The sequence below is a fragment of the Syngnathus floridae genome, chromosome 12 (genome assembly GCF_059516105.1).
Source record: "Syngnathus floridae isolate MCC-2025c chromosome 12, RoL_Sflo_1.0, whole genome shotgun sequence".
NCBI classification, from domain to species: Eukaryota; Metazoa; Chordata; class Actinopteri; order Syngnathiformes; family Syngnathidae; genus Syngnathus; species Syngnathus floridae.
Genome location: NC_142424.1, coordinates 475,188 through 496,777, shown reverse-complemented (window position 1 = coordinate 496,777; position 21,590 = coordinate 475,188). Strand labels below are relative to the sequence as shown.

The 21,590-nt window shown below is 55.1% G+C and overlaps 4 protein-coding genes across 11 annotated transcripts; all 4 read left to right on the top strand.

The window, feature by feature from the left end:
* Positions 1-119: 119 nt before the first annotated feature.
* pitpnb (phosphatidylinositol transfer protein, beta) lies at positions 120-6,128 on the top strand. 2 transcript variants are annotated; one of them, XM_088392364.1, is made up of 12 exons: positions 120-165; positions 1,359-1,389; positions 1,466-1,611; positions 1,693-1,784; positions 2,108-2,115; positions 2,398-2,472; positions 2,551-2,634; positions 3,225-3,302; positions 3,372-3,476; positions 3,592-3,714; positions 3,782-3,870; positions 4,455-6,128. In XM_088392364.1, exons 1-11 carry the CDS (start codon positions 140-142, stop codon positions 3,827-3,829), a joined length of 816 nt encoding a protein of 271 aa, XP_088248490.1. In that variant the 5' UTR covers positions 120-139; the 3' UTR covers positions 3,830-3,870; positions 4,455-6,128. The 2 variants fall into 2 exon arrangements, with proteins under 2 accessions (XP_088248490.1, XP_088248489.1); XM_088392363.1 differs by lacking the exon at positions 3,782-3,870.
* Positions 6,129-6,647: 519 nt separating this feature from the next.
* Positions 6,648-13,680, top strand: naa25 (N-alpha-acetyltransferase 25, NatB auxiliary subunit). 3 transcript variants are annotated; one of them, XM_088392312.1, is made up of 23 exons: positions 6,648-6,813; positions 8,246-8,331; positions 8,404-8,542; positions 8,633-8,751; positions 8,836-8,910; positions 9,002-9,109; positions 9,200-9,278; positions 9,342-9,453; positions 9,530-9,619; positions 9,693-9,865; positions 9,973-10,085; positions 10,163-10,361; positions 10,566-10,655; positions 10,733-11,013; positions 11,101-11,252; positions 11,375-11,500; positions 11,575-11,818; positions 11,889-12,012; positions 12,134-12,199; positions 12,304-12,401; positions 12,474-12,584; positions 12,652-12,792; positions 12,931-13,680. In XM_088392312.1, exons 1-23 carry the CDS (start codon positions 6,756-6,758, stop codon positions 13,051-13,053), a joined length of 2,907 nt encoding a protein of 968 aa, XP_088248438.1. In that variant the 5' UTR covers positions 6,648-6,755; the 3' UTR covers positions 13,054-13,680. The 3 variants fall into 3 exon arrangements, with proteins under 3 accessions (XP_088248438.1, XP_088248439.1, XP_088248437.1); XM_088392313.1 differs by lacking the exon at positions 6,648-6,813 and adding an exon at positions 6,894-7,153; XM_088392311.1 differs by lacking the exon at positions 6,648-6,813 and adding an exon at positions 7,179-7,561.
* A 726-nt stretch (positions 13,681-14,406) lies between these two features.
* On the top strand, positions 14,407-18,424 carry brap (BRCA1 associated protein). 3 transcript variants are annotated; one of them, XM_088392327.1, is made up of 13 exons: positions 14,407-14,511; positions 15,128-15,289; positions 15,373-15,547; positions 15,652-15,841; positions 16,129-16,242; positions 16,314-16,462; positions 16,773-16,848; positions 16,904-17,042; positions 17,116-17,225; positions 17,291-17,380; positions 17,600-17,703; positions 17,776-17,915; positions 17,994-18,424. In XM_088392327.1, exons 2-13 carry the CDS (start codon positions 15,136-15,138, stop codon positions 18,215-18,217), a joined length of 1,665 nt encoding a protein of 554 aa, XP_088248453.1. In that variant the 5' UTR covers positions 14,407-14,511; positions 15,128-15,135; the 3' UTR covers positions 18,218-18,424. The 3 variants fall into 3 exon arrangements, with proteins under 3 accessions (XP_088248453.1, XP_088248452.1, XP_088248451.1); XM_088392326.1 differs by having other exon boundaries at positions 14,443-14,803; positions 15,379-15,547; XM_088392325.1 differs by having other exon boundaries at positions 14,444-14,803.
* A 158-nt stretch (positions 18,425-18,582) lies between these two features.
* On the top strand, positions 18,583-21,497 carry tor4aa (torsin family 4, member Aa). 3 transcript variants are annotated; one of them, XM_088392343.1, is made up of 3 exons: positions 18,583-18,787; positions 19,779-20,210; positions 20,331-21,497. In XM_088392343.1, exons 2-3 carry the CDS (start codon positions 19,779-19,781, stop codon positions 21,144-21,146), a joined length of 1,248 nt encoding a protein of 415 aa, XP_088248469.1. In that variant the 5' UTR covers positions 18,583-18,787; the 3' UTR covers positions 21,147-21,497. The 3 variants fall into 3 exon arrangements, with proteins under 3 accessions (XP_088248469.1, XP_088248468.1, XP_088248470.1); XM_088392342.1 differs by lacking the exon at positions 18,583-18,787 and adding an exon at positions 18,805-18,958; XM_088392344.1 differs by lacking the exon at positions 18,583-18,787 and adding an exon at positions 18,965-19,215.
* The last annotated feature ends 93 nt before the right edge of the window (positions 21,498-21,590 follow it).

Below are 21,590 nucleotides of genomic sequence, written 5' to 3'. Positions count from 1 at the left end.
ATCGATCGATCGATCGTTCGCTTTCAAGGTAATAGGCTATCGATCGGCTCAGCCAATCGGATGTCTCCTGGAGGGCGGGGCCAACTTGTTGACCGTGCCTTCTCCTTTCGCCTGCTACTGCGCAGGCGCAGACCGGCTGATGAAGATGGTGCTCATCAAGGAATAGTGAGTCTGACGTGTTTTTGGTTGTTTCCCCCCCCCCTTCCTTATCATCGTTCGGGGGAATTTCAGCCATTTAAGGCCTTATTGGCGAGTCGTGATCGGTTTGCTTTGCTGGGCTCCTCCCTCAACCTGTAAGCCTCCGAAAGACATGCTACGGGCGGGCAGGATAACGGACGCGCTTTACGGGGCACCGGTCTTTTTAAGGCGTTGTTAGTGACAAGCTATCGCTAACTGCTAGGCTAGGCTGACCAGTTCGCCTCGCGTTCAATTTGATTCACGTCATAGAAAGGCACGCACGCACGCACGCGCACACAGCCATGGTGGCGTTCAGCCCGTTTAAGCAACACTGCCGAGTAGGCGTGCTAACGCCACTAGCTTCGGCTAACCGGCTAGCATCTCGTTATAGCCCCAAAGTGGCGTAATGTTAAGCTTTTGAGGGACAGATTAAGGCTCCGTCGGATTTAGCCGCAAACGCTAGCAGGCTAGGCTAGGCTAGGCTAGGCTAGGAGCTATGCTCGCAGCCTGACAGCCAGCAGCCAGCAGCAGAAGCAGCAGCAGCAGCAGCAGCACAACACTTGCTTCCCGAGCTCGGCTCCATCCACCTCAACGGAGAGAATTCACCATGGCTGGCACTCGTAAGTGGGCTGCCACATTGTCGCGTGGCAATTTGGCCCCATTTGCCATGACTGTTAGCATGGCAACAAGCTGGCGATTGCCGGCCGGATAGCTTCCAAAAGGGCAATCATACATGTCTTGCGGTGCATCCTGCTACAAATCCCGTCTGTCATCGTAACCGTGAAAGAGACATGAAATGCGCAGGAGCGGCTTTGAGGGAGCCACTATGCCGCGCACTGTGATGGCCTACATTCCCTTTTGCAGCCTTCCAAATGAATGCCCTGCCTGACACACTTCACTGTAATGTCTGCTGAGGTCAACTGTGTACACGGCGTTTGCGACGCGTCACAATGACGAGATGCGTTCGTATACTACATGATGTTATGGATTGTCCCTCATCACTGTCAACTGTTTCGTCATTCAGTGAAAGTCACATGACGCTTTGTGTACGTCTGTGGAATGTTGAAGAGGATTTTTGCCTTTGAGTTTGCAGTCTCGAGGCTGTGCCTTATTTCAATCGAAGCTCCGATTTGACATTCTCTCACCATAACGGCACCTCTCTTTATGCTTTGTGCTCGCAGTCGTGTGGTGCTGCCCATTTCTGTCGAAGAGGTGAGTGTCGCACGTTACGCGGGATCTTTTTGACGGGGGCCACTTTCACCCGGGGGCCTTGGCTTCCCTCCGCCAGTATCAAGTGGGCCAGCTCTACTCGGTGGCCGAGGCCAGCAAGAACGAGACGGGAGGCGGCGAGGGCATCGAGGTGCTGAAGAACGAACCCTACGAGGAGGATGGCGAGAAGGGACAGTTCACGCACAAAATCTACCACTTAAAGAGGCCAGTGCGCCGCTCGCACTTTTGGAGCGGATCGTCCTCTGCCGCGTTCTCACGCTCCGGTCTTGTTTTCGCCGCCTGCAGTAAAGTGCCGGGATACGTGAGGCTGCTCGCACCGGAGTCGGCGTTTGTCTTTCACGAAAAGGCCTGGAACGCGTACCCGTACTGCCGCACCGGTGAGTCGCCGTGTTGTCCGGTCGGTGGGTGGCGCTGCGGGTGACTGTCATTTCTTTGTTTGGACTCCAAAGAAATGTGTGACCGCTGTCAAATTGTGACCTCAGGCAGTGTTTTAACAGCGAGTCAAGACTTTATTGGAAGTGCGTCACGGCGCCAGAGTTCTTGCAAATTCCACAGCTTGAGTTTGTCTTGAAAATGGGATAAAGGTGTGCTTGAAAGTGAAATGTTTTTGTGCGTGCGCTTCAAAGTGACTTCATGACACTGACAGCTTTTGTTTCCCCCCCCCCCCCCTCAACCCCGCCGACCCCGTCGGCCGCTGCAGTCGTGACGGTGAGTGTCGTTCGTCTTCCTCTCGGGCGCACATCTTTGCGCTGGCGCCCCGTGTCTTCCGTTGGAAGCGGTGCGGCCGGAGCCGGCCAAACGTCTTATTGCTTGATTGGATTGAGCCATAAGTCCTGGCCTCCGTTGGTAGCGCGTGGCTAAGTCACTTGGCTGAGATTAGCCGCAGCTGTCAACGCCGCCTCATGGTGGCGCCTTAGAAGATCACGTATTGTTCTGGGGGGAAAAAATACGGGCCCGCTAACTCGCGTGTGCTGCTCTCCCGCCTCGCAGAACGAGTACATGAAAGATGACTTTGAGATCAAGATCGAGACGTGGCACAAGCCCGACATGGGAACGGTGGAAAACGTGAGTAGGGGCAAAGCGGCGCCAAAACAAACACGGCTTTTGGGTCACCGACTGTCGTCCCGTCCCGCCCTGCGTCAGGTGCACGACCTGGACGAGCAGACGTGGAGAAGCGTGGAGGTGGTTCCCATAGACATTGCCAACAAAGAGGAGGTGGCGCCGGGGGTGAGTTGTGTTGACCCCTGCACGGGTTAAGCGTTTTCCGTCGTCATCGACTTTTGAGGAAAGGATCTTGTAAGCCCCGCCTCCTGATTGCGTGGCGCCGACATAACGCTTGCGCCGCAACACGAGCGCGGTAATGACTTAAGTGGATCAGCGCTGAGGTGCGGCTCAAGCGGCACGCCCATCTGCCGTTGGCCGGCGCTTGGCTTGGCTTGTCTTGGCTTGGCTTGGCTCGGCTCGCGCTGACCTGCCGGATTAAAACGCCACCGTGCAAGAGCAGCAGCAGCAGCAGCACAACCCCTGCTAGCTTCCTGGTTGACGTAGCCCTGTTTCAAAACCAAACCATTTCAAAACAAATAAATCTTATTAAATCTGTCCCATTGCCACTTCTCGTTTTGTTTGTTTTGTTTTGTTTTTTGCCCCGGCAGTGGAAAACTGGAGGTGGACATTTTTTTTCTGCTGTAGTTGCTGCGCTCAAAGAATCAATTTGGGTTTTTTTACGGAGTGCATGGCAAAGTCTCGGAGATGTCTCCAGTACACCCGAGGATGTCAAGTGACCTCTTTTCAACTCGCCACTGGTTCTTTCCTTGCAGGACTACAAAGAAGAAGAAGATCCGTCCCTCTTTCGCTCGGTCAAAACCGGAAGAGGCCCCCTCGGCCCCGAGTGGAAGGTAAGCGTGGAGGACGAAAAGGACGCCGCCGGTCGTGCTCGTGGCATAGCATCTCTTTGCCCCTGGCAGAACGAGCTGAAGACGGATTGTCCGTACATGTGCGCGTACAAGCTGGTCTCCGTCAAGTTCCGGTGGTGGGGCTTTCAAACCAGAGTGGAGAACTTCATCCACAGGGTAAGCGCCGCCTGCTCACTTTCAATTTTCAAGCATCACAAGTTGTTGATGGCAGTGTGTGCGCGTGTGCATGCATGCGTGTGCGCGCGTGTGTGTGTGTCCGCCGTGTCCACAGCAAGAAAAGCGCATCTTCACCAACTTCCACCGCCAGCTCTTCTGCTGGGTGGACAAGTGGGTGGGTCTGACCATGGAGGACATCAGGCGCATGGAGGAGGAGACCCAGCGGGAGCTGGAGGAGGTAACCCACGCGGGCTCCCCACAAGGCCCGGCCGGCGGAGCTTCTTAACCTTGTCATGTCACATCAGATGCGTCAGAAGGGCGACGTGCGAGGCACCTCGGCGACAGACGAGTAGACGCCGTCCGTCGCTGTAGTCAAAGTCTAGAGGCAGGCCCAGTAAGTTGCGCTCACAGAGCGCCTGGCCTGCATGCCTGCCTGCCTGTCTGCCTGCCTGCATGGGGAGTGCCGTGCTCCTTGTCTGTCCTTCACCGCGTTTGGAACTCGCTTCAACGCGTCTCATCCTCGTCATCACATCTTGCCGATTGGGCGTTTCCAAATTTTGAGCCAATGTTTGATGTTGGGGAGAAGTCACACTGCATTGGAAAAAGCCCAACGGGGACCTCAAATTAAAATGGCACCAGCGCGTGTGCACTGAAATAAGGATCGACACCATTTGAGTCAGCCCTAACCCAATTTCCGCTGGACGCGGCAGAAAGTAGATGAGCTCAAGTCAAACGTCCTTTTTGTGCAAGCTGGCCTCCCTCCAACATGGACGCTTTGCCCAGCGCGTTTTCCACCCTAAACTTGGGTTGCAATCTGTCTTTCATTCATTCATTCCTTCATCCATCCATCCATCCATCCATCCATCCATCCATTCATTCATTCCTTTTCTCTCATTGCTTTCTCTTGCCTGCCGCCGCGGTCTTGTCACGTATTATTTTTCTATTTTCATTTTGTCTCTTTCTGTTCGCCTCATCCAGCTGCGTAAGACCGGTCCGATTCGAGGCACCAGTGCAGCTCACGAGCAATGAGCCAAACCACCCCGACCCTGTCTTGACGATGTCATCGGAGACACGCCCACCACCGCCGCCGCCACCACCACCACCGTCGCCGCTGCCGCCACCAGGAGGAAGTGGCCCTGGTTCCCCGCTGCTGTACAGACCCCTCCCCTCCTCGCTCTGCTCCACCAAGAAAACAACAAACTGGTTTTGCATACACATTGATTGATTGATTTTTTTTTTTTATATATATATATATATATATATATATATATATATATATATATATATATATATATATATACATACACACGAACACAAAGACAAAAGAAAACTCTTTGCACAAACGTAATTTGCCTGAAATGTAAATGACAAACAGGCTCGTTTCCACTCGTACATGAAACCTTTTCGATTGACCATTAGGAGACGATTGTGCTTTCACCAAAATCGGGCAGCCCTTGGACCATTTTTACCATGATCTCCCCCGTTGTCGTCGTTCAGCATCTTTGTCTGTACTTGAACGCGTGTCGGCGGGAGGCCCGCCGAGCGCTCGCGTGGCCGCCGCCGCCGCCGCCACGTTCAGAACGGCTCGTGACTGAGGCCAGTTTGGATTCAGCTTCACCCCTGCCCCTCATTTTAAAATACATTTGAAAAAGTCATTTCAACTCAAATGAATTGATTGATCTTTAGCTTCTGCTGAAAAGCTGTGCTGATCTCAAACCCCCAGCCATGCAACACCGCCATCTACAGGCATCTGTTGTTCATTACAGTGGTTAACAAACTCAAAACAGAAACAAAAAGCCGGCATCTAGAAATAATCCACAGACACGGTTGGAATGGCGTCGTGCGAATGCGCCGGAGCGTGTGCGACCACGTCGACGCCGGATGTTGTTTTTGCTAGCGTCGCCGGCTAACTAGCGGGAGACTTTTGAGCTTGCGCTGTTTGTTTAAGTGTACTTTTGGGGCCGCTAGCATTTTCACATGTGATTTTATACTGTACGGCTAACACAGTTCACGTGAGGCTTGACGGGTTGGGGGGGGCGGCCGCAGTCTCCTTTCTTTATTTATATCCGTCTTGGATTTTTTTTTTTTTTAACTAGTTTGGACAAAGATGCTATTAGTAAATGAACTTTAAGCTGGGTATCAAGGATAATGGAATCAACTGTTTGACGGCTTTCATGTGATGTCTGCATTAACAATGAAACAATGCAGGGTGTTTTGTCTCCCCTTCCCAACCTTTTGAGCCCTCCTCACACGGCATCACGGCAGATGACATGTTAGCATTTTCTCACCCACTTCTCTCTTGTTTGTCTTTTGATGTTTCTGTGCATTTGTTAAAGGGAAAAACTCCTTTGCCAGAGGAGGCTTGACTGCGAGGCGAGGACTAGAAACAGGCAGCGGCCGCTGCCGCCGCCTGCGTGTTTTTTAAGCACTGGCAAAAAAAAAAAAAAAATCTTTTCTGCCATGTAGTATTTTTCTGATCGATGGAAGGACTGGTCGCAAAGGCAACATTCAGGGGTATCAGTAGTGAATGTACAATTATGAGTTCCATTTTATTTGGTTACTTTTCACAGTTGCCAAGCTTGTGACTGAAGGTCTAGACAACGGAACACAACAGAATATTAAATAATAATATTAATAAATTTCAACCAATGAGTCTGCGATGCTTGTGTTTTTTTAATCACCTGCACGCTCACAGTTGAGTGATATGATCGGTCCAAGAAAAATCCAATTTCCAGTTTTTGCCAAGCATTAACTTCCACACTGATGCCTCGTGATATAAAGGACCTGTTTGAAGACTTTTGGGGGATGTTGGCCGCATGTAGCTGAAATGTAATGTCTGGCAAAAGATACAACGCAGAGAATTACGTTTATATAAAAGAAGCCCAAGGTTTTGCGGTATAAAGTCCATTAATAAAATACATCATATCCATCAGAGATGCAGGTTATTGAATAAATGCCGAAGTTGCCAGTTATCAAATATTGCTTCAACCGAGCGCACAAGGCCCTGAGCAAATTACATGGCAACGAGTAGAGGCGGAGATCTGATTGGACAAAAAAAAAAAAAAAATCATAGACACACTGGAAGCAATACATCCAAATGAAGACAATAGATGAACTCGAGAGCAAACATTATAATATAAATGTTGAATGTAAGTCGGTGTCGTGAATAATGTAACAGAGTAAAAGGAGAACTTTTCGGATGCTGTTTGAGCGGGCATGCTACTGGAGTTTAGTGCGCATGCGCGCACACTTCCCCAACAGCAGGTAAACTAAACCACCATGGCGGCGCGAGGCCATGTGCAAGACCCCAACGACCGGAGACTCAGACCCATATACGGTGAGCTCGTTCGGCGGGCGCATGCACGCACCCACGCACGCATGCACGTACGTCGGCTTGGCTTGAGCATCGGCGCATGCCGTCTTTCAACAATAGCAGCTTCCAGCCGCAGGGGCAGTTTTTCGGGCCCCCTCCATCGTCGACCAAGGGCTGGCTGGCTGGCTGGCTGGCTGGCTAGCTGGCTGGCTGGCTGGCTGGCTGGCTGGCTGGCTGGCTGGCTGGCTGGCTGGCTGGCTCGCTCGCTCTGACGCCCCGCTGCGCGGTGCCCTATGACAGTGCACCTTTGCCGGGCTTGCCTCGCAGACCATACTTGGAGGGGGGGTGCTGCGGTTCTCTGCCGGTAGCTTTCCGGTGCTAACATGTGTGAAATACAAGACAAACCATTCGAACAGTCTTGACTGCTTTGCAGGGTTGTCGTCTCCTTCGCTATCTCGGTTGCTATTTGACAGCTAGCTTCGGCGGCTAACATGTCGCCGCATAACGCTTCTTTCATTGACTGTAGTTCTTTTTCCCATCCGAACTTGGCGTTTCTGTGCCGGTTATCCCGTCGGCTGACAGTCGGTCGACTTTTGCCTCCGCGGGTGCGCCCGCGATGTGGCTTTTTCGCTCTCGTGTCGGCAGTTGAGCGGCTAAGTGGTTAGCTTTCATTTAGCATCGCCGCGGACAATGCTCCGGCCGGCCGGCTATCTCGCGTGGACTTGTCCCAGCTCCCAAACTTTAACCGTGGACACATCGACAATGTTTACACGTACGTAATTACTTCGATAACAATGTGTGTTAGAAAGTAGGCCCAAAAAACCAAGAGTTGCCTTTCCCCCTTGGGTTTTGCTTTATTATGATACCATCGGCCGGTTTCCAGAAATAACTTCCACTGAAATAAAAATACATCTATTGGATATATAGGGTCTACACCAATGCCATATATGGCTGATATCAAAACCCCAACCAAGATCACGTGCTTGCACAAGTTTGCACACCCTACACCGGGGAATGGAGTGCTTCAGTTCAAGCATGAGCTCAATGCAACCTGGATAAATGCTGACAAGTGTCAGTAAAAGTTTGCCCTCTTGGCAGCGATAGAAGAGCAACGTGACACAATCGCTGTCTGCTGCAGTTAATTTTGGCCGGCAGCTGTCCCCCGAGTGGTCTGACTGCGTTTGTGCGTACTCACCGTGCAACGTCCTTCCTTCACAAGCATGAAAACGGATTGCGTGACGCTCACCGTAAAACCGCACCAACCGCAATGGAGCGGCCGGGCGGCCGGGCGGCCGGGCCTTCGTGGTGCCCGTGCGTAGGCATCAGTGAGACGCTGGACAAAGTCACGCCCGTTGACGTGTTTTTCCACGCGTCTTTGAGAGCAGGGAGGACGGCTTCATTTTCTTTGATTTTGCCACCACGGGGACTTGAGTTGTTGTTGTTTTTCCCCCCTCAGACTACCTTGACAACGGCAACAACAAGATGGCCATCCAGCAGGCGGACAAGCTGCTGAAGAAGCACAGAGACTTGCACTGCGCCAAGGTACGCCAGGCGGCCATTTCAGCCCAATCGGCCATTTTCTCCTCATCGGCCGTCTTTCTTTTCCTCCTCCAGGTGTTGAAGGCCATCGGCCTGCAGCGGACAGGCAAGCAAGACGAAGCCTTCTCCCTGGCCCAGGAGGTGACGTCCCTGGAGCCCACGGACGACAACTCCTTACAAGCGCTCACCATCCTCTACAGGGAGATGCATCGGCGTGAGTAGACGCGTGCAGCGCGGCCCGGCCCGGCCCGGCCCGGCCCGGCCCGACCCGACCGAGTGTTGTGCATTGATGTGCTGCTTCCAGCCGAGTTGGTGACCAAACTGTACGAGGCGGCGGTCAAGAAGGTCCCGCTCAGCGAGGAATATCACTCGCACCTCTTCATGGCGTACGCGCGTGTCGGCGAGTACAAGAAAATGCAGCAGGTAAAGAAGAGCCAAAGCGGGCTAGCTTAATGCTCGCCGAGACCGCCAACATTTTTCGTGGGATGTCTGCTTCCTTCTCTTCAGGCAGGAATGGCCTTGTATAAAATCGTGCCCAAGAATCCCTATTACTTCTGGTCCGTCATGAGTCTGGTCATGCAGGTACACGCCGTCGGCATCCTCGCGACGCCTGGGACCAGGCGGCCATCTACCATTTTTGATTTCTTCTTTTCTTCTTCTTCAAATTGCACAGGCCATCTCGGCACAGGATGAAAAACTGTCCCAAACCATGTTCCTGCCCCTGGCGGAGCGCATGGTGGAGAAGATGGTCAAGGAGGACAAAATCGAAGCTGAAGCAGAAGTAAGACTTTGGACGTCCTGCTCGCTTAGAGCTTCCCATCCGAATCTTGTGGACAAAAGTATTTGGACAGTGAATCTGAGTGCTCTTCAGGTGCAGCTCTACTTCATGATCCTGGAGCGCTTGGGGAAATGCGAGGAGGCGCTGGAAGTGATCAAGGGTCCCCTCGGAGGTAAGCTCACGGCGCCTCGGTCTTCCTCCTCCCGATCCTCACCGTGCCTCGTCGTGGCCGCAGAGAAGCTGACCAGCGAGCTTCAGAGTCGAGAGAGCAAGTGCATGATGTTGTACCGGCGACTCCGACGCTGGCCCGAGTGCAACGCCCTGGCGCGCCAGCTCCTGCTCAAGAAGTGAGCCTCGTCTTTTGTCGAACTGGCGGCAAAGCGCTGCTTTTGTCTAACCCCCGACGCCATTGTGGCCTCGCAGTCCCGACGATTGGCAGTTCTACCTGGCCTACTTCGACTCGCTTTTCCATCTCATGGATCAGTCGTGGAGTCCGCCGGAGGATGAGCAACAGTGAGTACAATGCGCCCAGTTGGTGGCAAAAAGTACCAAGTAGACAAAAGTTGCATTGCGGCGCCGCGCTCAGCTGCTCGGAGGGCGCCGTGCACCACACGGTGACGGAGGCGGTGAACTTCGTGGAGGAGAGGATCGCCGGCGAGGACGGCAAAGACGCTCGCTCGCTGCGGGGTCCTTACCTGGCGCGTCTGGAGCTCCTGCAGCGGCTGCGGCAACGCCGCCTTCCCCAAGAAAAACAGCTCGGTTAGAAGAAAAAACAAAAAACAAACACCCTTGGATTCATAAGAACTCCTTCTAGTTTTCAAATCCAAGGTGATCACGACCTCCTCTCTTTGTTTTTGTGGTCGCAGGAGAGCCGTTGGAGCTGATGGTGCAGTTTTTTGTCAAGTTTGGCGACAAGCCTTGCTGCATCACTGACCTCAACGTTTATCTCCACCTACTGGGCGCCGAGCAGCACGAGCAGGTGAGCCACCGCCCGGCCCGGCCCAGCCCGGCCCGGCCCGACCGCAGTCGCAACGTCTCCGTTTCGGCACCGTGCAGTTGGTGGAGCGGCTGCGCCGGGCCGCCCCTCCCGGACCCGACGGCTCGGACTTCCCGGACGACACGGAAGCGCTGCAGAGGCACCTGTGCGTGTGCCAACTGAGCCGGGCGCTGGGCCTGCATCACGCCCTGGACGCCGCCGCTAAGCTGAGGCTGGTCGCCGAGCTCAAGGCGCACTACCGGCACGGCCTCAAGTTTGGTGAGGAGCACGCAGGCACGCCCGCACGCAGGCAGGCACGCCCGCACGCAGGCAGGCACGCCCGCACGCAGGCAGGCACGCCCGCACGCAGGCACGCCCGCACGCAGGCACGCCCGCACGCAGGCACGCCCGCACGGGCGGCCTGGTTGGGCGGGCTTTCTCTTTTGGCCTTTTTCTCTTTTATTTGCGTTTTCCCTCCTACAGGGAAGAATGCTCTGAAGACGGAGTTGCAGTTTTCCGACATGTATTGCCTGATGGCGGCTCACGTCTACATCGACTTGTGGACGGAAACCGGTAGGTGGTCCTTCCTTCTCTCTCTCTCTCGCTTTCACGCGGTCCACCCGCGTGACGTGCTCTCGGGCTGCGCTCAGGAGACGAGAAGATGGCGTGGCTCGGTCTGGGCCTGCTCCAGGAAGGTTTGTCCAACAGCCCGTCCAACGCTCAGTTCAAGCTGCTGCTGCTGCTCCTCTACTGCCGCCTGGGCGCCTTCGAACCGGTGGTGGACCTCTACGCCAGCCTGGACGCCAAGCACGTCCAGCACGACACCATTGGCTTCCTCCTGACGCGCTACGCTCAGTCCTTGGGACAGTTTGCCGCTGCCTCGCAGGCCTGCAACTTCTCGCTCAGGTTTTTCCACTCCAACCAGAAAGATGTGAGTCCCCCTCCCTCCCTCCCTAACCACAAACGGGATTCTTCTCAGCCATCGGCCCTAAATCCAAACGTGCCATCTGGCCCCCAGACCTCCGAGTACATCATCCAAGCGTACAAGTACGGCGCCTTTGAGAAGATCCCCGAGTTCATCGCCCTCAGGAACCGACTGAACCAGTCGCTGCACTTTGCGCAGGTCCGCACCGAGAGGATGCTGCTCGACTTGTTCCTCGAGGCCGACATGTGAGCGAGCGCACGGCCCCGACCCGCCCGCCCGCCCGCCCGCCTGCGTTCACCTTTGTGACCTTTTTGTGTTCCTTTTTTTTTTTCCTTTTTCTTTTTGTCTTCCCTAAAATGTGTTGCAGTGTGTTGAGTCTGGAGGAGAGTGTGAAGACCATGTCTTTGTCCGCAGAGGAAGATGACATTCCCTGGGACAACATGAGGGACAACAGAGACCTCACGGTGTTCACCTGCTGGGACCCCCACGAGCGGTACAAAACACGCAAAGCGCTAATTGGCTAGCCAGCCGTAAACGAGCGCTCTCGCCGCCGCCGCCACCTGACAGGAAGTTGAACGAGGAGCATCGGCGGCATTCCCTGGAGGAAGAGCGTGTGTGGTTGCGCTTGCGCTCGCTCACGCTGCGCCTCCTCGCCGCCGTGGCGGCCATGGGCCGCAAAGCCTCGCCGCAGAACTCGCCCACGGCCACCGAGAACGGCGTGACGGACAAGACGGCGCCGCTGCGCCGGCTCCTGACGCAGCTCGGCCAAAACCTGCAGACGGCCACGCAACTGGCCGAGAGACGCACGCAGGTATCCTCAAAGTCTGCAAGGTCAACGTAGCGAAATGCGCTAACGTAGCCTAATGCGCTAACCCCAACAGTACCCCTTCCTGGGACCGCCCGCAACCCGTCTGGCCGCCGCTCTTTCCAGCGGCAGCTGCCAGTGTCAAGCGGCAGCGCTGCAGCTGTCGCTCCACGTGCACCAACTGGACGTCGTCGGTCTCGGTGAGCGCCGCCGGCTCCTCCTCCTCCCCCTCCTCCTCCTCCTCCTCCTCCTCTTCCTTTTGATTGATTGAATTTCAATTTTTTTTTTTTTTCTTTGGACCGCTCTGCCCCCGCCCGCCAGACGAGTCGTCGGAGCTGCAAACGCAAATGTGCAACGCCTTCAAGTCGCTGGCCGTTCAGCTTCAAGGTGGCCGTCGTCACACGCAGCTACTCTGCCGCCGTGGCCACGTCATTGTCATCATCATTATCATCGTCGTCGTCGTCGTCGTCTTTCCTGCTCTTTTGTTGCAGAAATGCTGAATAAATGCAAAGGAGACCTCTTGGACACAAAAGAGGGCAAATTAAAAATCCGGCCGTGGTTGTTGGAGAACCTCATCTTCTTTGTGGAGGTGGCCCCCGCCGCACGCCGGCTCTGTGGCGCCTCCGGCCGTCTCGCTCATCTTCTCTTGCGCTGCTTGCAGACGGTATGCGTGGTCTTGTGGGTCGCCGGCTACTGCACCAAAGTTCTGCGGCCGCTCAAGTCCAGCCTGCAGAAGAAGAAGAAGAAGAAAAAGGATGCCAGCACAGCTCAGGTACGCGCTGCGCTCTCCGACTCTTGCTTCCGCCGCTATAGGTTCCGTTGTTTTGGTTTTCCCGCAGCCGGCGGTGGTGTGCGGCTTCCACGAGTTGACGGCGAGCTTGCAGGGCGTGCTCGCCCGGGCCCTGGAGCACGTCAAAGGGCAGGAGGTGGGCATGGCCGCGCTCAAACTGGCCGATTTGTCGCTGGAAGGATCCACAGAGGTCAGTCTGGTTCAAACTGTATGTGAGCGCATAGCAAATGGAAACACCGCGCTAGGAGTTAGCGGCTAGCGAGCGAGCCATCGAACTCTGGCGGCCGAGGCCTTCGGTCCATCTTTCTCCTGACTTTGTGTCTTTCAGGAGGAGTCGTCGTTTGCCCGGGCGGCCATGGACAAGCTGCAGAGCAGTCACCTGCGTTCGCTCCAGGAGGCGGCGGAACTGCTCAAGAAGCGAGCGGACTCTCTGAAGAATCTCAAAATCTGAATGCCGCCGTCACACCCGTGTCTGTTTGCCGTCAGCACATTTCCGGAACGCCAATCATGAAGGCGCGCGGTGACATTCACACGCCCGTTTTTAGCCCGACTAGTAAATTATTGTACAGAATAGCTTGGAGTCCGATAAACCACTATTTCCTTTGCTCGATCACTCGCGTGCCCTCCTCGCTTTAGCGTCGGCGTGCAAAGGCGCCATATTTGGCCCAGATTCCATCAGAGGTTCATTTAGGATATTTGCTTCTTTTTTCTTCCATGTGTGTCTGAATGAAGTCGAGCGCCTCCGTAGTCGCAGTATTACACCCCAAAAAATGGAAATACTAGATAGCTTGCGTCACTTCCTGCTATAAAGGGCAGCCAGGGTGGCTCGCTCTCGCTCTCGCTCTCGCTCTCGCTCACGCTCACGCTCACGTCCACAACAACCAGCAAAACGCACACGTGGCGGGTGCAAATGTTTTTTTGTCTTGGTTTTTCTTCCCAGCCCCACAAAGGCCGCGCGTGAGTGCGCATTTTGTTTGGTGCCGAGACTGACGCGAGCGCCCCAAAGAAAGGCACTGAGGCTTTATGCAGTTCTGTCCTGTATGCGGGGCACTTAAAATAAAACACACTTTGGACCTAATTGTAAATAGCCCAGGAAGCTGCTGTGCGTCCGTGCGTGAAAGCCCATGTGCATGTGAAAGCTTGTGTACATGAAGACAAAGTGTGTGTCATACGAGCGTGGGGGTGTGTGTGGGTGTGCGTGCGTGCGCGCGCGCGCGCGCGTGTGAGTGCGTTTGTGTGTGCGAGAGAAAGAAGGTGAAAGAACTTTGGCCTATGAGAGGGAGAAAGTGTGTGCGAGCTTATGTGGCTGTTGGAGATGTCAGTGTGAGCCTGCATGTGTGGGAACCAAAGTCTGTTTTGAATGCATGTGTGAGCCAGCCGCTGTGTGTTTGTCTGACCTGGGGAAAAAAGATGGCGGGCGTCAGAGCTCTACTTTTGGCCGCTTTCCCATCCGCCTCGCGAGCTGCAAACCACACCACCGTCATGAGGAGTTTCCGTTTCGACTGGACGCAAGTTGCGCAGGAAGAAAAAAAAAGCGTGCTCATGATTGACAATCTGGAGTGTCACCCACCACCTTCTTTTGTTAGAAAATGGGAAAACAGAAACACTGGAATGGCAAAGCTTTTTTCAAAATAAAATGCTGAATGTGAAAAATGTATTTGTTCTCCTCGACAAACATGATTTGCGTTTGACCTCGTCGGAGTCGCAAGTGATCAGAATGGACAGAATTTAGAGATCCGTGTTGGAAATTCTTCTTGAAACTGATAAGGCCCATGCGTACTGCCATACACGTGTGAGGCGCTAGGTGGCGATAGCGTTTAAACGACTTCCTTGAGTAATCCGCCAACGGGGGGAGAAGAAGATGAAGTAGTTAAAGAGCTTCAGAAGCTTCCTGAAGTTTGTCGCTTAGGTCTGTCCTGTGAAATATGTGGACGAATCAAAGCTAACTTTGATATATTTTCGCTTGAGTGTCCACTAGTGTGACGTTTATGAGCACGACGTTCATGCGCGCTCACCGGAGTTTTCAAGGCAGCTACCTTGCGAAGCTAGCTGTCATTGTTTGCCTTGCCTTGTTTCGGTTTGCGTTTGTCTCTTTGTGTGGGATTTTGCGTGGACAAAACACATGAGCGTGTCTCTGGTGGTCATCCGCTTGGAAATCGCCGCCCAGTCTCCAGCCCCGCAAGGCTTCCGCTACTCGGCCGGTGAGTACGCGGGGCAGGGCAGGGCAGGGCCGGGCCGGGCCGGCGGGCCGGACCGGACCGCACCGCACCGCACCGCGACGAACGTTGACGTTAGCCGGCCGGCTAACGAGCTGGACCAGACGATTGTCGCAACACACACCGCGATCGTTTGCATTTGAGTGGATCATGTTAACTGTTCACACGCCGGGCGAATCGCTCCTTATTAGTTACTTTTGCCACATGAAGTTTTCTCATCTGTTAATCTGAAAAGCCAATGGTTGCCTTCAAACGTCCCTCACAGCCCTGCAGCAAGCACCTGCTAACCTTCACTCTTGCTGCTTTCAGTGAGTGGCATGTCGGAGGAGCAACTTGAGGACAAATCTTTGGGCCTGGCCAGGCTGGCCCTGAGCGGCAAATCTGAGCTGGAGAGGAGCGCCGTGTTGCACCAACACATGGGCAGCAGATCCATGGGAGACATGGTCATCGAGACCTTTGAACCCAGCCCAGGTGAAAACCTTGTTTTGTTTTGGGTCGCAAGTACTTTTGCATCTTCTTTGCCTGGCCAATCGACGATGTGCTTCACGGTGGAGACAAAGGTGGCGGTGGCGGGGGGGAAGAACCAGGAGGATGCGCAGAGGGCAAGCGAGCCGAGTCGGCGTCGGCCCCAGACTCTCCCTCCAAGCAGCTGCCCCAGCAAATCTCCTTCTTCAGCGGGAACCCGTCAGTGGAGGTGGTGCACGGGATCTTGCACCTCTACAAGACCAAGTTGGACACGCGCGCACGCATGCATCGTCATTTTGGTGGCATCACGCTCACCGACTTTTTGTCTTCTTCCGCTCTCCTCATCATTCTCTTTTGTTCCCCGGCAGCAAGATGACGTCGCTGACGGAGGAGGCGAGGCGCAGCGCCATGGTGTGCATCCTCACGGTTCCTGCCACCATGACCAGTCACGACCTGATGAAGCTGATGGCGCCGTTCAATGACGTCATGGAGCACATGAAGATCATCCGAGACTCCACCCCCAACCAGTACATGGTGCTCATCAAGTTCAGCACGCAGGTTTGAACTCTTTATATATATATATATATATATATATATATATATATATTTATTTATTTATTTATGTATATACATATATATATATATATATATATATATATTTATTTATTTATTTTTGGGCGCTTTGTTTAGACTCAAACAATCTCTAAAGCTTGTAAAAAGTACACTACATATAATTTTGAGACGACACAAACAGACCAATGTTCTACAAAAAATATTTGAAAGCACCTGAGAAAAAAAGTCAAGAGAAGTTCCAAAGTGTAATTCCGACGCTAACCCTGGCTCAGGCGGACGCCGACAGCTTCTACGCCACGTGTAACGGCCGCCAGTTCAACTCCATCGAGGAGGCGGTGTGCCAGCTGGTCTACGTGGAGCGTGCCGAAGTCATCAAGTCGGACGAGGTGCGTGGCGCCGCCGCCGCCGCCGCAGCACCACCCTCTTGCTGTTGACGAAGTTGCCGCGCTTCCTCCAGGGCGCCAGTTTGCCCGTGATGGAGCTGACGGAGCTTCCCAAATGCACCGTGTGTCTGGAGCGCATGGACGAGTCGGTCAACGGCATCCTCACCACGCTGTGCAACCACAGCTTCCACAGTCAGTGTCTGCAGCGATGGGAGGACGCATCGTAAGCGGCGCCACAGCATTCACCGCACCAGGGCGTGCGGCTCGCCCGCCACCTCAAAACATTGTGTCCCGAGTTGCATGACGACTTGCCCCTCCTAGCTTAGCTCAGGAGGGGCCTTTCATACCCACCGATTCGATGCTGCCACACTGATGTAATAAGTTAGCGTCGCGTGGCGTTAGCCAGTTGCGGCCACCCCCTCTTGCCAAAATCTGATTTTTGGTGTCACGTTGAGGTGTCCCGTATGTCGCTACTGTTAGCCAGTTGCGGCCACCCCCTCTTGCCAAAAGCTGATTTTTGGTGTCCCGTTTAGGTGTCCCGTATGTCGCTACTGTCAAACTCCCGAGCCGGTGGAAGAAAACAAATGCTTTGAGTGCGGCGTGCAGGAGGTAAGGAAGGCCCGAGTCTCGCTCCTCGTGCCTTGGGTAACCTTGTTGCCCCCAGAACCTGTGGATTTGCCTGATCTGCGGCCACATCGGCTGCGGTCGCTACGTCAGCCGCCACGCCTACAAGCACTTTGAGGAGACGCAGCACACCTACGCCATGCAGCTCACCAACCACCGCGTGTGGGACTACGCCGGAGGTAGCGACGACCGTCGCCCGCTTGCCACGCACGCACGCACGCTTTTAATGCTGCCACGTCGCTCTCACGGCAGACAACTACGTCCATCGGCTGGTGGCCAGCAAGTCGGACGGCAAGATGGTTCAGTACGAGTGCGAGGGGGACACCTGCCAGGCCGAGAAGATCGACTCCCTGCAGCTGGAGGTACGGCAGGGAGGCTGCTCCCCTCACCGCCTCGGATGCTAACGGGCAGCGCGCTTCTCCCGCAGTACTCGTATCTACTGACCAGCCAGCTGGAGTCGCAGCGAGTCTATTGGGAGAACAAGATTGTTCATCTGGAGAAGGAGACGGCCCAGGAGGTGAACCGCCATGTCCTTGTTGTCATGGCGTTTGGGAGTCACTCACCTCCACGTGTGTGTGTGTGTGTGTGTGTGTGTGTGTGTGTGTGTGTGTGTGTGTGTGTGTGTGTGTGTGTGTGTGTGTGTGTGTGTGTGTGTGTGTGTGTGTGTGTGTGTGTGTGTGTGTGTGTGTGTGTGCGTGTGCGTGTGCGTGTGCGTGTGCGGGTGTGTGTGTGACAGATCAACAACATGAAGGCAAAGTTCAAGGAGACTCTGGAGCGCTGCGACAACCTGGAACGCCGACTGGGAGAAATCAGCAAAGACAAGCAGAGCACGGAGAAGAAGTAAGCTCAGAGCGCCACCGAGGCACCCGACAATCTGTCGCGCAAACAACACCGTTTCACGTGGCACGGCAGGTGCGCGCAGCTGAGCGGCCGCGTCATGAAACTCAGCCACGAGTTGAAAGAGGAGCAGGAGATGAACAAATATCTGCGAGCCAACCAGACGCAGCTTCAGAGCCGACTAGCTGATGAGGAGCGCAGAGCCAAAGAGAGCGGTGAGGACCCTTTTAAGAATGCGCCGAAATTGCGGCTATGCAAATCACTTCAAGTGGCCTTGGCGCCGCCGTGTTCAGGCGAGCAGAAGGACCAGGCCATGGCCGAGCTTCAGGAGCAGCTGCGCGACGTCATGTTCTATCTGGAGACGCAGCAGCACATCCAGCATCTTCCTGACGAGACGCGGAATGAAATCCAGGAAGGCCAAATCAACATCGCGGCGGGACCCGCCGCCGCCGAGGGCGACGCCGGCCCCCCCGACGCCGTCAGAGGAAGGAGGGGCCGAGGCAGGAAGAGGAAGTAGAAAGCGTCCTGAGACTTTTGAAAGGCCGCACTTTGGAGCATGTAAATACGTCCGTCTTTTCTTAATCTATTTATGCGCCTTTGGAAATGACACCTAACGTGGCATTTTTACTCCGTGTTGCAAAACACATGTCAAATGCTGTCAGAACAAGTACACAGCAAATAAAACTGGCCGGCCGGCCGGCCGGCCAGCTGTTCTTTCTGCCGAGTGGACGTGCCCCTCCAATGGCTTTGGCTTGATGTCTCTCTTCCTTCTTCCCAAGTGAAAGTGCACTCACTTTAAAGTGAGCCAACAGAGACGAGCAGAGCTGCTGCTGCTGCTGCTGCTGCTGCTGCTGCTGCTACTGCTGCTGCTGCTGCTGCTGTTTTTTTTTTCTTTTGTTTTATTGGCTGACTGTTTTCCATGAGGTGGAACAAAAGAAGGAAGTGTTGTAATGTGCTGTCATATGAGATGAGAGCAGGATGAAGGAGGCGGAGCTGCCAGCGCACACACACACACACACACACAGTGCACAGTGCACGATGGTGTGCAGCGGAGTCGTAGTGTGAGCACGTTCAACTCATAACAGAGGTGAGTCCGTTTTTGTTTGCTTTTGGGAGGCGGGGGTGCACGTTTGACGCCTTCTCTTGCCGTGAGACTTGAGGAAGAAAGGTCGCCGCTGCTTGTGCTTGCGCTATGTGTGTGGATGGGGAAGGAAGCGGAGCCAGCCGGCAGACGTTTGGAATGCGGCCTCCTCGTCAGGTCTGCGCTTGCGGCAACCTGAACGTGACGCCAGCCAGCCAGCCAGCCAGCCAGCTAGCTCATGGCTTGAATTTCTCTTGAGGCCAAGATCGTCCATCTCACGGTCTGTCGCTGGGGGCGGGACCTGGTTTTCAAATCAACTTGCTATGTCATCTTTGAACGTCGGAGGGGGAGTTTCAACAAGTAGCAGTCGTAGCGTTATCAAGCAGGAAGGGGACGCCGTCCAAGTCCTCACTCGGCCGCAAAAATGACGAGAGGCAAGTGGCTCCATTCAAACCACATTTTTGCGGATTACGCAATGAAGCCGAGCCGTCGCCCGAGCGCTCGCACCTCTTTCTCGTATTAGCAGCAGCAAAGTGAAGAAGAGAAGTTGTTTGCCTGAAACGATTCAACAAAATGCTTTAAACAACGTCACACTTGATTTGTGGAAGTGACGCGGCGAGAGGCCAGATGCCACGAAGAGTCCGTGTGCGTGTGTGTGTGCGCGCGTGTGTGTGTGTGCGCACATGCTTGCATGTGTGTCACAGCAGGAAGTGGCTGATGTCATCATGGTGGAGGGGCCAAAATGGTGTGTGTGTGCGCGCGCGTGCGTGCGCGTGTGCGCGTGTGTGTTGTAAAAACACATTAGAGGACAGACAAGACCAGCAAAATGTTGTCGAGTGACAGGTTGTGAGAGGTCAGCGGCAGGTCATCGCTCCCGACGGCCAATCAGACTGGCTGGCTGGGCGTCACCTTGGCTGCGCCCCTTTTGAGCGGAAGGAAAAGTTAGGTTGCTGTTGGGACTTTGTGCAGGATGAATAATTGAACAATTCTTGGGCAGATGACTGATCAGGACAGCAGCTCGTCATCCTCCCACACAGAGGAGGAAGAGGAGGAGACCATGGAGGAGGAGGACGGCGGCGGCGGCGGCGGCGGGAGCCGGCCCATGATGGCTCCGGCGGCCAGCCTCTTGGGCGTGTCGTCCACGCTGCGCGCCGTCATCCGCATTAAGCACAAGTACCAGGCCCTGAAGAAACGGCGCCAGGAGATGGCGCTGGCCATGGGGGGCCTCCCAGGGGCCCCGACCCGCACCAGCCCCAAGATCTTCACCTTTGACGCTGCTGCCGTGCCGGCGTCCTGCTCGCCTCCCAGGAAGAAGAAGAGGAAGAGGAGGGTGCTCTACCCTAACAGGAGGCGCCGGAAAGCCCCCGGACAGGAGCACAGCCCGGCCGAGTTTTGTCTCTACCTGCTCAGCGCCATACTCTTTGTACAGGTGAGCCCACGCACGCACGCACGCACGCTCGCTCGCTGAATCGCCCATCCGCCCGCCCGCCCGCCCGCGTCACGACTATTATCGGAATGATCATCACGGTCGATACTCGTTGTGCGTCAGGTGTACAACGCCATCGAGAACCTGGACGACCACGTGATCCGCTACGACCTGGAGGGTCTGGAGAAGACGTTGCGCAGAGAGGTGTTTGGCCAGCAGGGGGCGGTGGAGGCGCTCATGTGGCACCTGAAGGACTACTTATCCACCTACGTGCACAACAGGCCGCTGGTGGTGTCCCTTCACGGGCCCAGCGGGGTGGGCAAAAGCCACCTGGGCCGCCTCCTGGCGGGACACTTTCGCTCGGTGGTGGGCGAGGCCCTGGTGCTTCAGTACTTTGCGCTGCACCACTGCCCCCTGGAGGCCGACGCCCCGCGCTGCGTCCAGCAGCTACTCTCGCTGGTCTCCGAGGCGGTGGAGCTGGGCGAGCGAGAGGAGAAGATCCCGCTCTTTGTGCTGGACGAGGCCGAGCACATGCACGGCCAGATCCTGGACGCCCTGCTGGGCCTGCTGGCTCCGTCCCAGGCCAACCAGTTCCTCAACGCCGTCTACGTGATCCTCGGCAACCTCGCACACGAGCGCATCACCCGGCACCTGCTGCGCAACGCCTCCAGTCACGAGCTCCTGGCGCCGGAGCTGCGGCGCCATCTGGAGGGCCGCCACCCCCTGTGGACCGAGGTGAACGTGGTGCCTCTGGGCCTCCTGGAGAGAAGTCACGTGATGGAGTGTTTTTTGGACGAGATGAGCCGCGAGGGATTCTACCCGGACCGCGCCCACATGGAGCAGCTGGCGGCAGAGATTGAGTATTATCCCGCCGTGGGTGGGAGGGAGTATGCCGTCACCGGATGCAAGCAGGTGGTGGCCAAGGTCAACTTGCTGTGAGCCGGCTGACAAAATGGGACACGACACGACACGACACGACACGACACGACACGACACGACGCGACTGCAGGGTCGGCCGAGTTGGACAGGACAGAGCAGAGCTGCTCCTTTGATCTGCAAACATCTCAAGTCAGCTTCAAGACTCACCTGTCACTCGATCATGGGCAACGTCAAACGGTACCGACGACGAGCGAGGGACGCGAGCGCCACGCACGCTTTCTCTCCGTTGTCATGAAGACAACCAGGAAGTGAATCCAACGGTTACTCACTGTGCTACGTAGCCTTGGCAGCTAGCTCAATGTCAACTTAGAAATTCCTGCTGTGCCATTAAATTTCTCCCAAAGACGGAAAGGCTTTGGAATGATTCAAGAAATCCAGTCCAATTGAGCTTTTTCCCCATCACAGGAGAGAAGACCATGGCTGCGCCATCCATGAAGGTGTCCA

Excerpts from the sequence above, each read along its gene's own strand:
- pitpnb (XM_088392363.1), top strand. The coding sequence starts at position 140 with ATGAAGATGGTGCTCATCAAGGAATA. Across the intron at positions 166-1,358 it reads ATGGTGCTCATCAAGGAATA|TCGTGTGGTGCTGCCCATTT; the intron begins GTGAGTCTGACG and ends TTGTGCTCGCAG. Across the intron at positions 1,612-1,692 it reads AAAATCTACCACTTAAAGAG|TAAAGTGCCGGGATACGTGA; the intron begins GCCAGTGCGCCG and ends CGCCGCCTGCAG.
- naa25 (XM_088392311.1), top strand. The coding sequence starts at position 7,480 with ATGCTCCGGCCGGCCGGCTATCTCGCGTGGACTTGTCCCAGCTCCCAA. Across the intron at positions 8,911-9,001 it reads TCATGAGTCTGGTCATGCAG|GCCATCTCGGCACAGGATGA; the intron begins GTACACGCCGTC and ends CAAATTGCACAG. Across the intron at positions 10,656-10,732 it reads CGACTTGTGGACGGAAACCG|GAGACGAGAAGATGGCGTGG; the intron begins GTAGGTGGTCCT and ends GGCTGCGCTCAG.
- brap (XM_088392325.1), top strand. The coding sequence starts at position 14,725 with ATGAGCGTGTCTCTGGTGGTCATCCGCTTGGAAATCGCCGCCCAGTCT. Across the intron at positions 15,548-15,651 it reads TTGCACCTCTACAAGACCAA|CAAGATGACGTCGCTGACGG; the intron begins GTTGGACACGCG and ends GTTCCCCGGCAG. Across the intron at positions 16,463-16,772 it reads CAGCGATGGGAGGACGCATC|GTGTCCCGTATGTCGCTACT; the intron begins GTAAGCGGCGCC and ends TGTCCCGTTTAG.
- tor4aa (XM_088392342.1), top strand. The coding sequence starts at position 18,893 with ATGTGTGTGGATGGGGAAGGAAGCGGAGCCAGCCGGCAGACGTTTGGA. Across the intron at positions 18,959-19,778 it reads GAATGCGGCCTCCTCGTCAG|ATGACTGATCAGGACAGCAG; the intron begins GTCTGCGCTTGC and ends ATTCTTGGGCAG. Across the intron at positions 20,211-20,330 it reads GCGCCATACTCTTTGTACAG|GTGTACAACGCCATCGAGAA; the intron begins GTGAGCCCACGC and ends GTTGTGCGTCAG.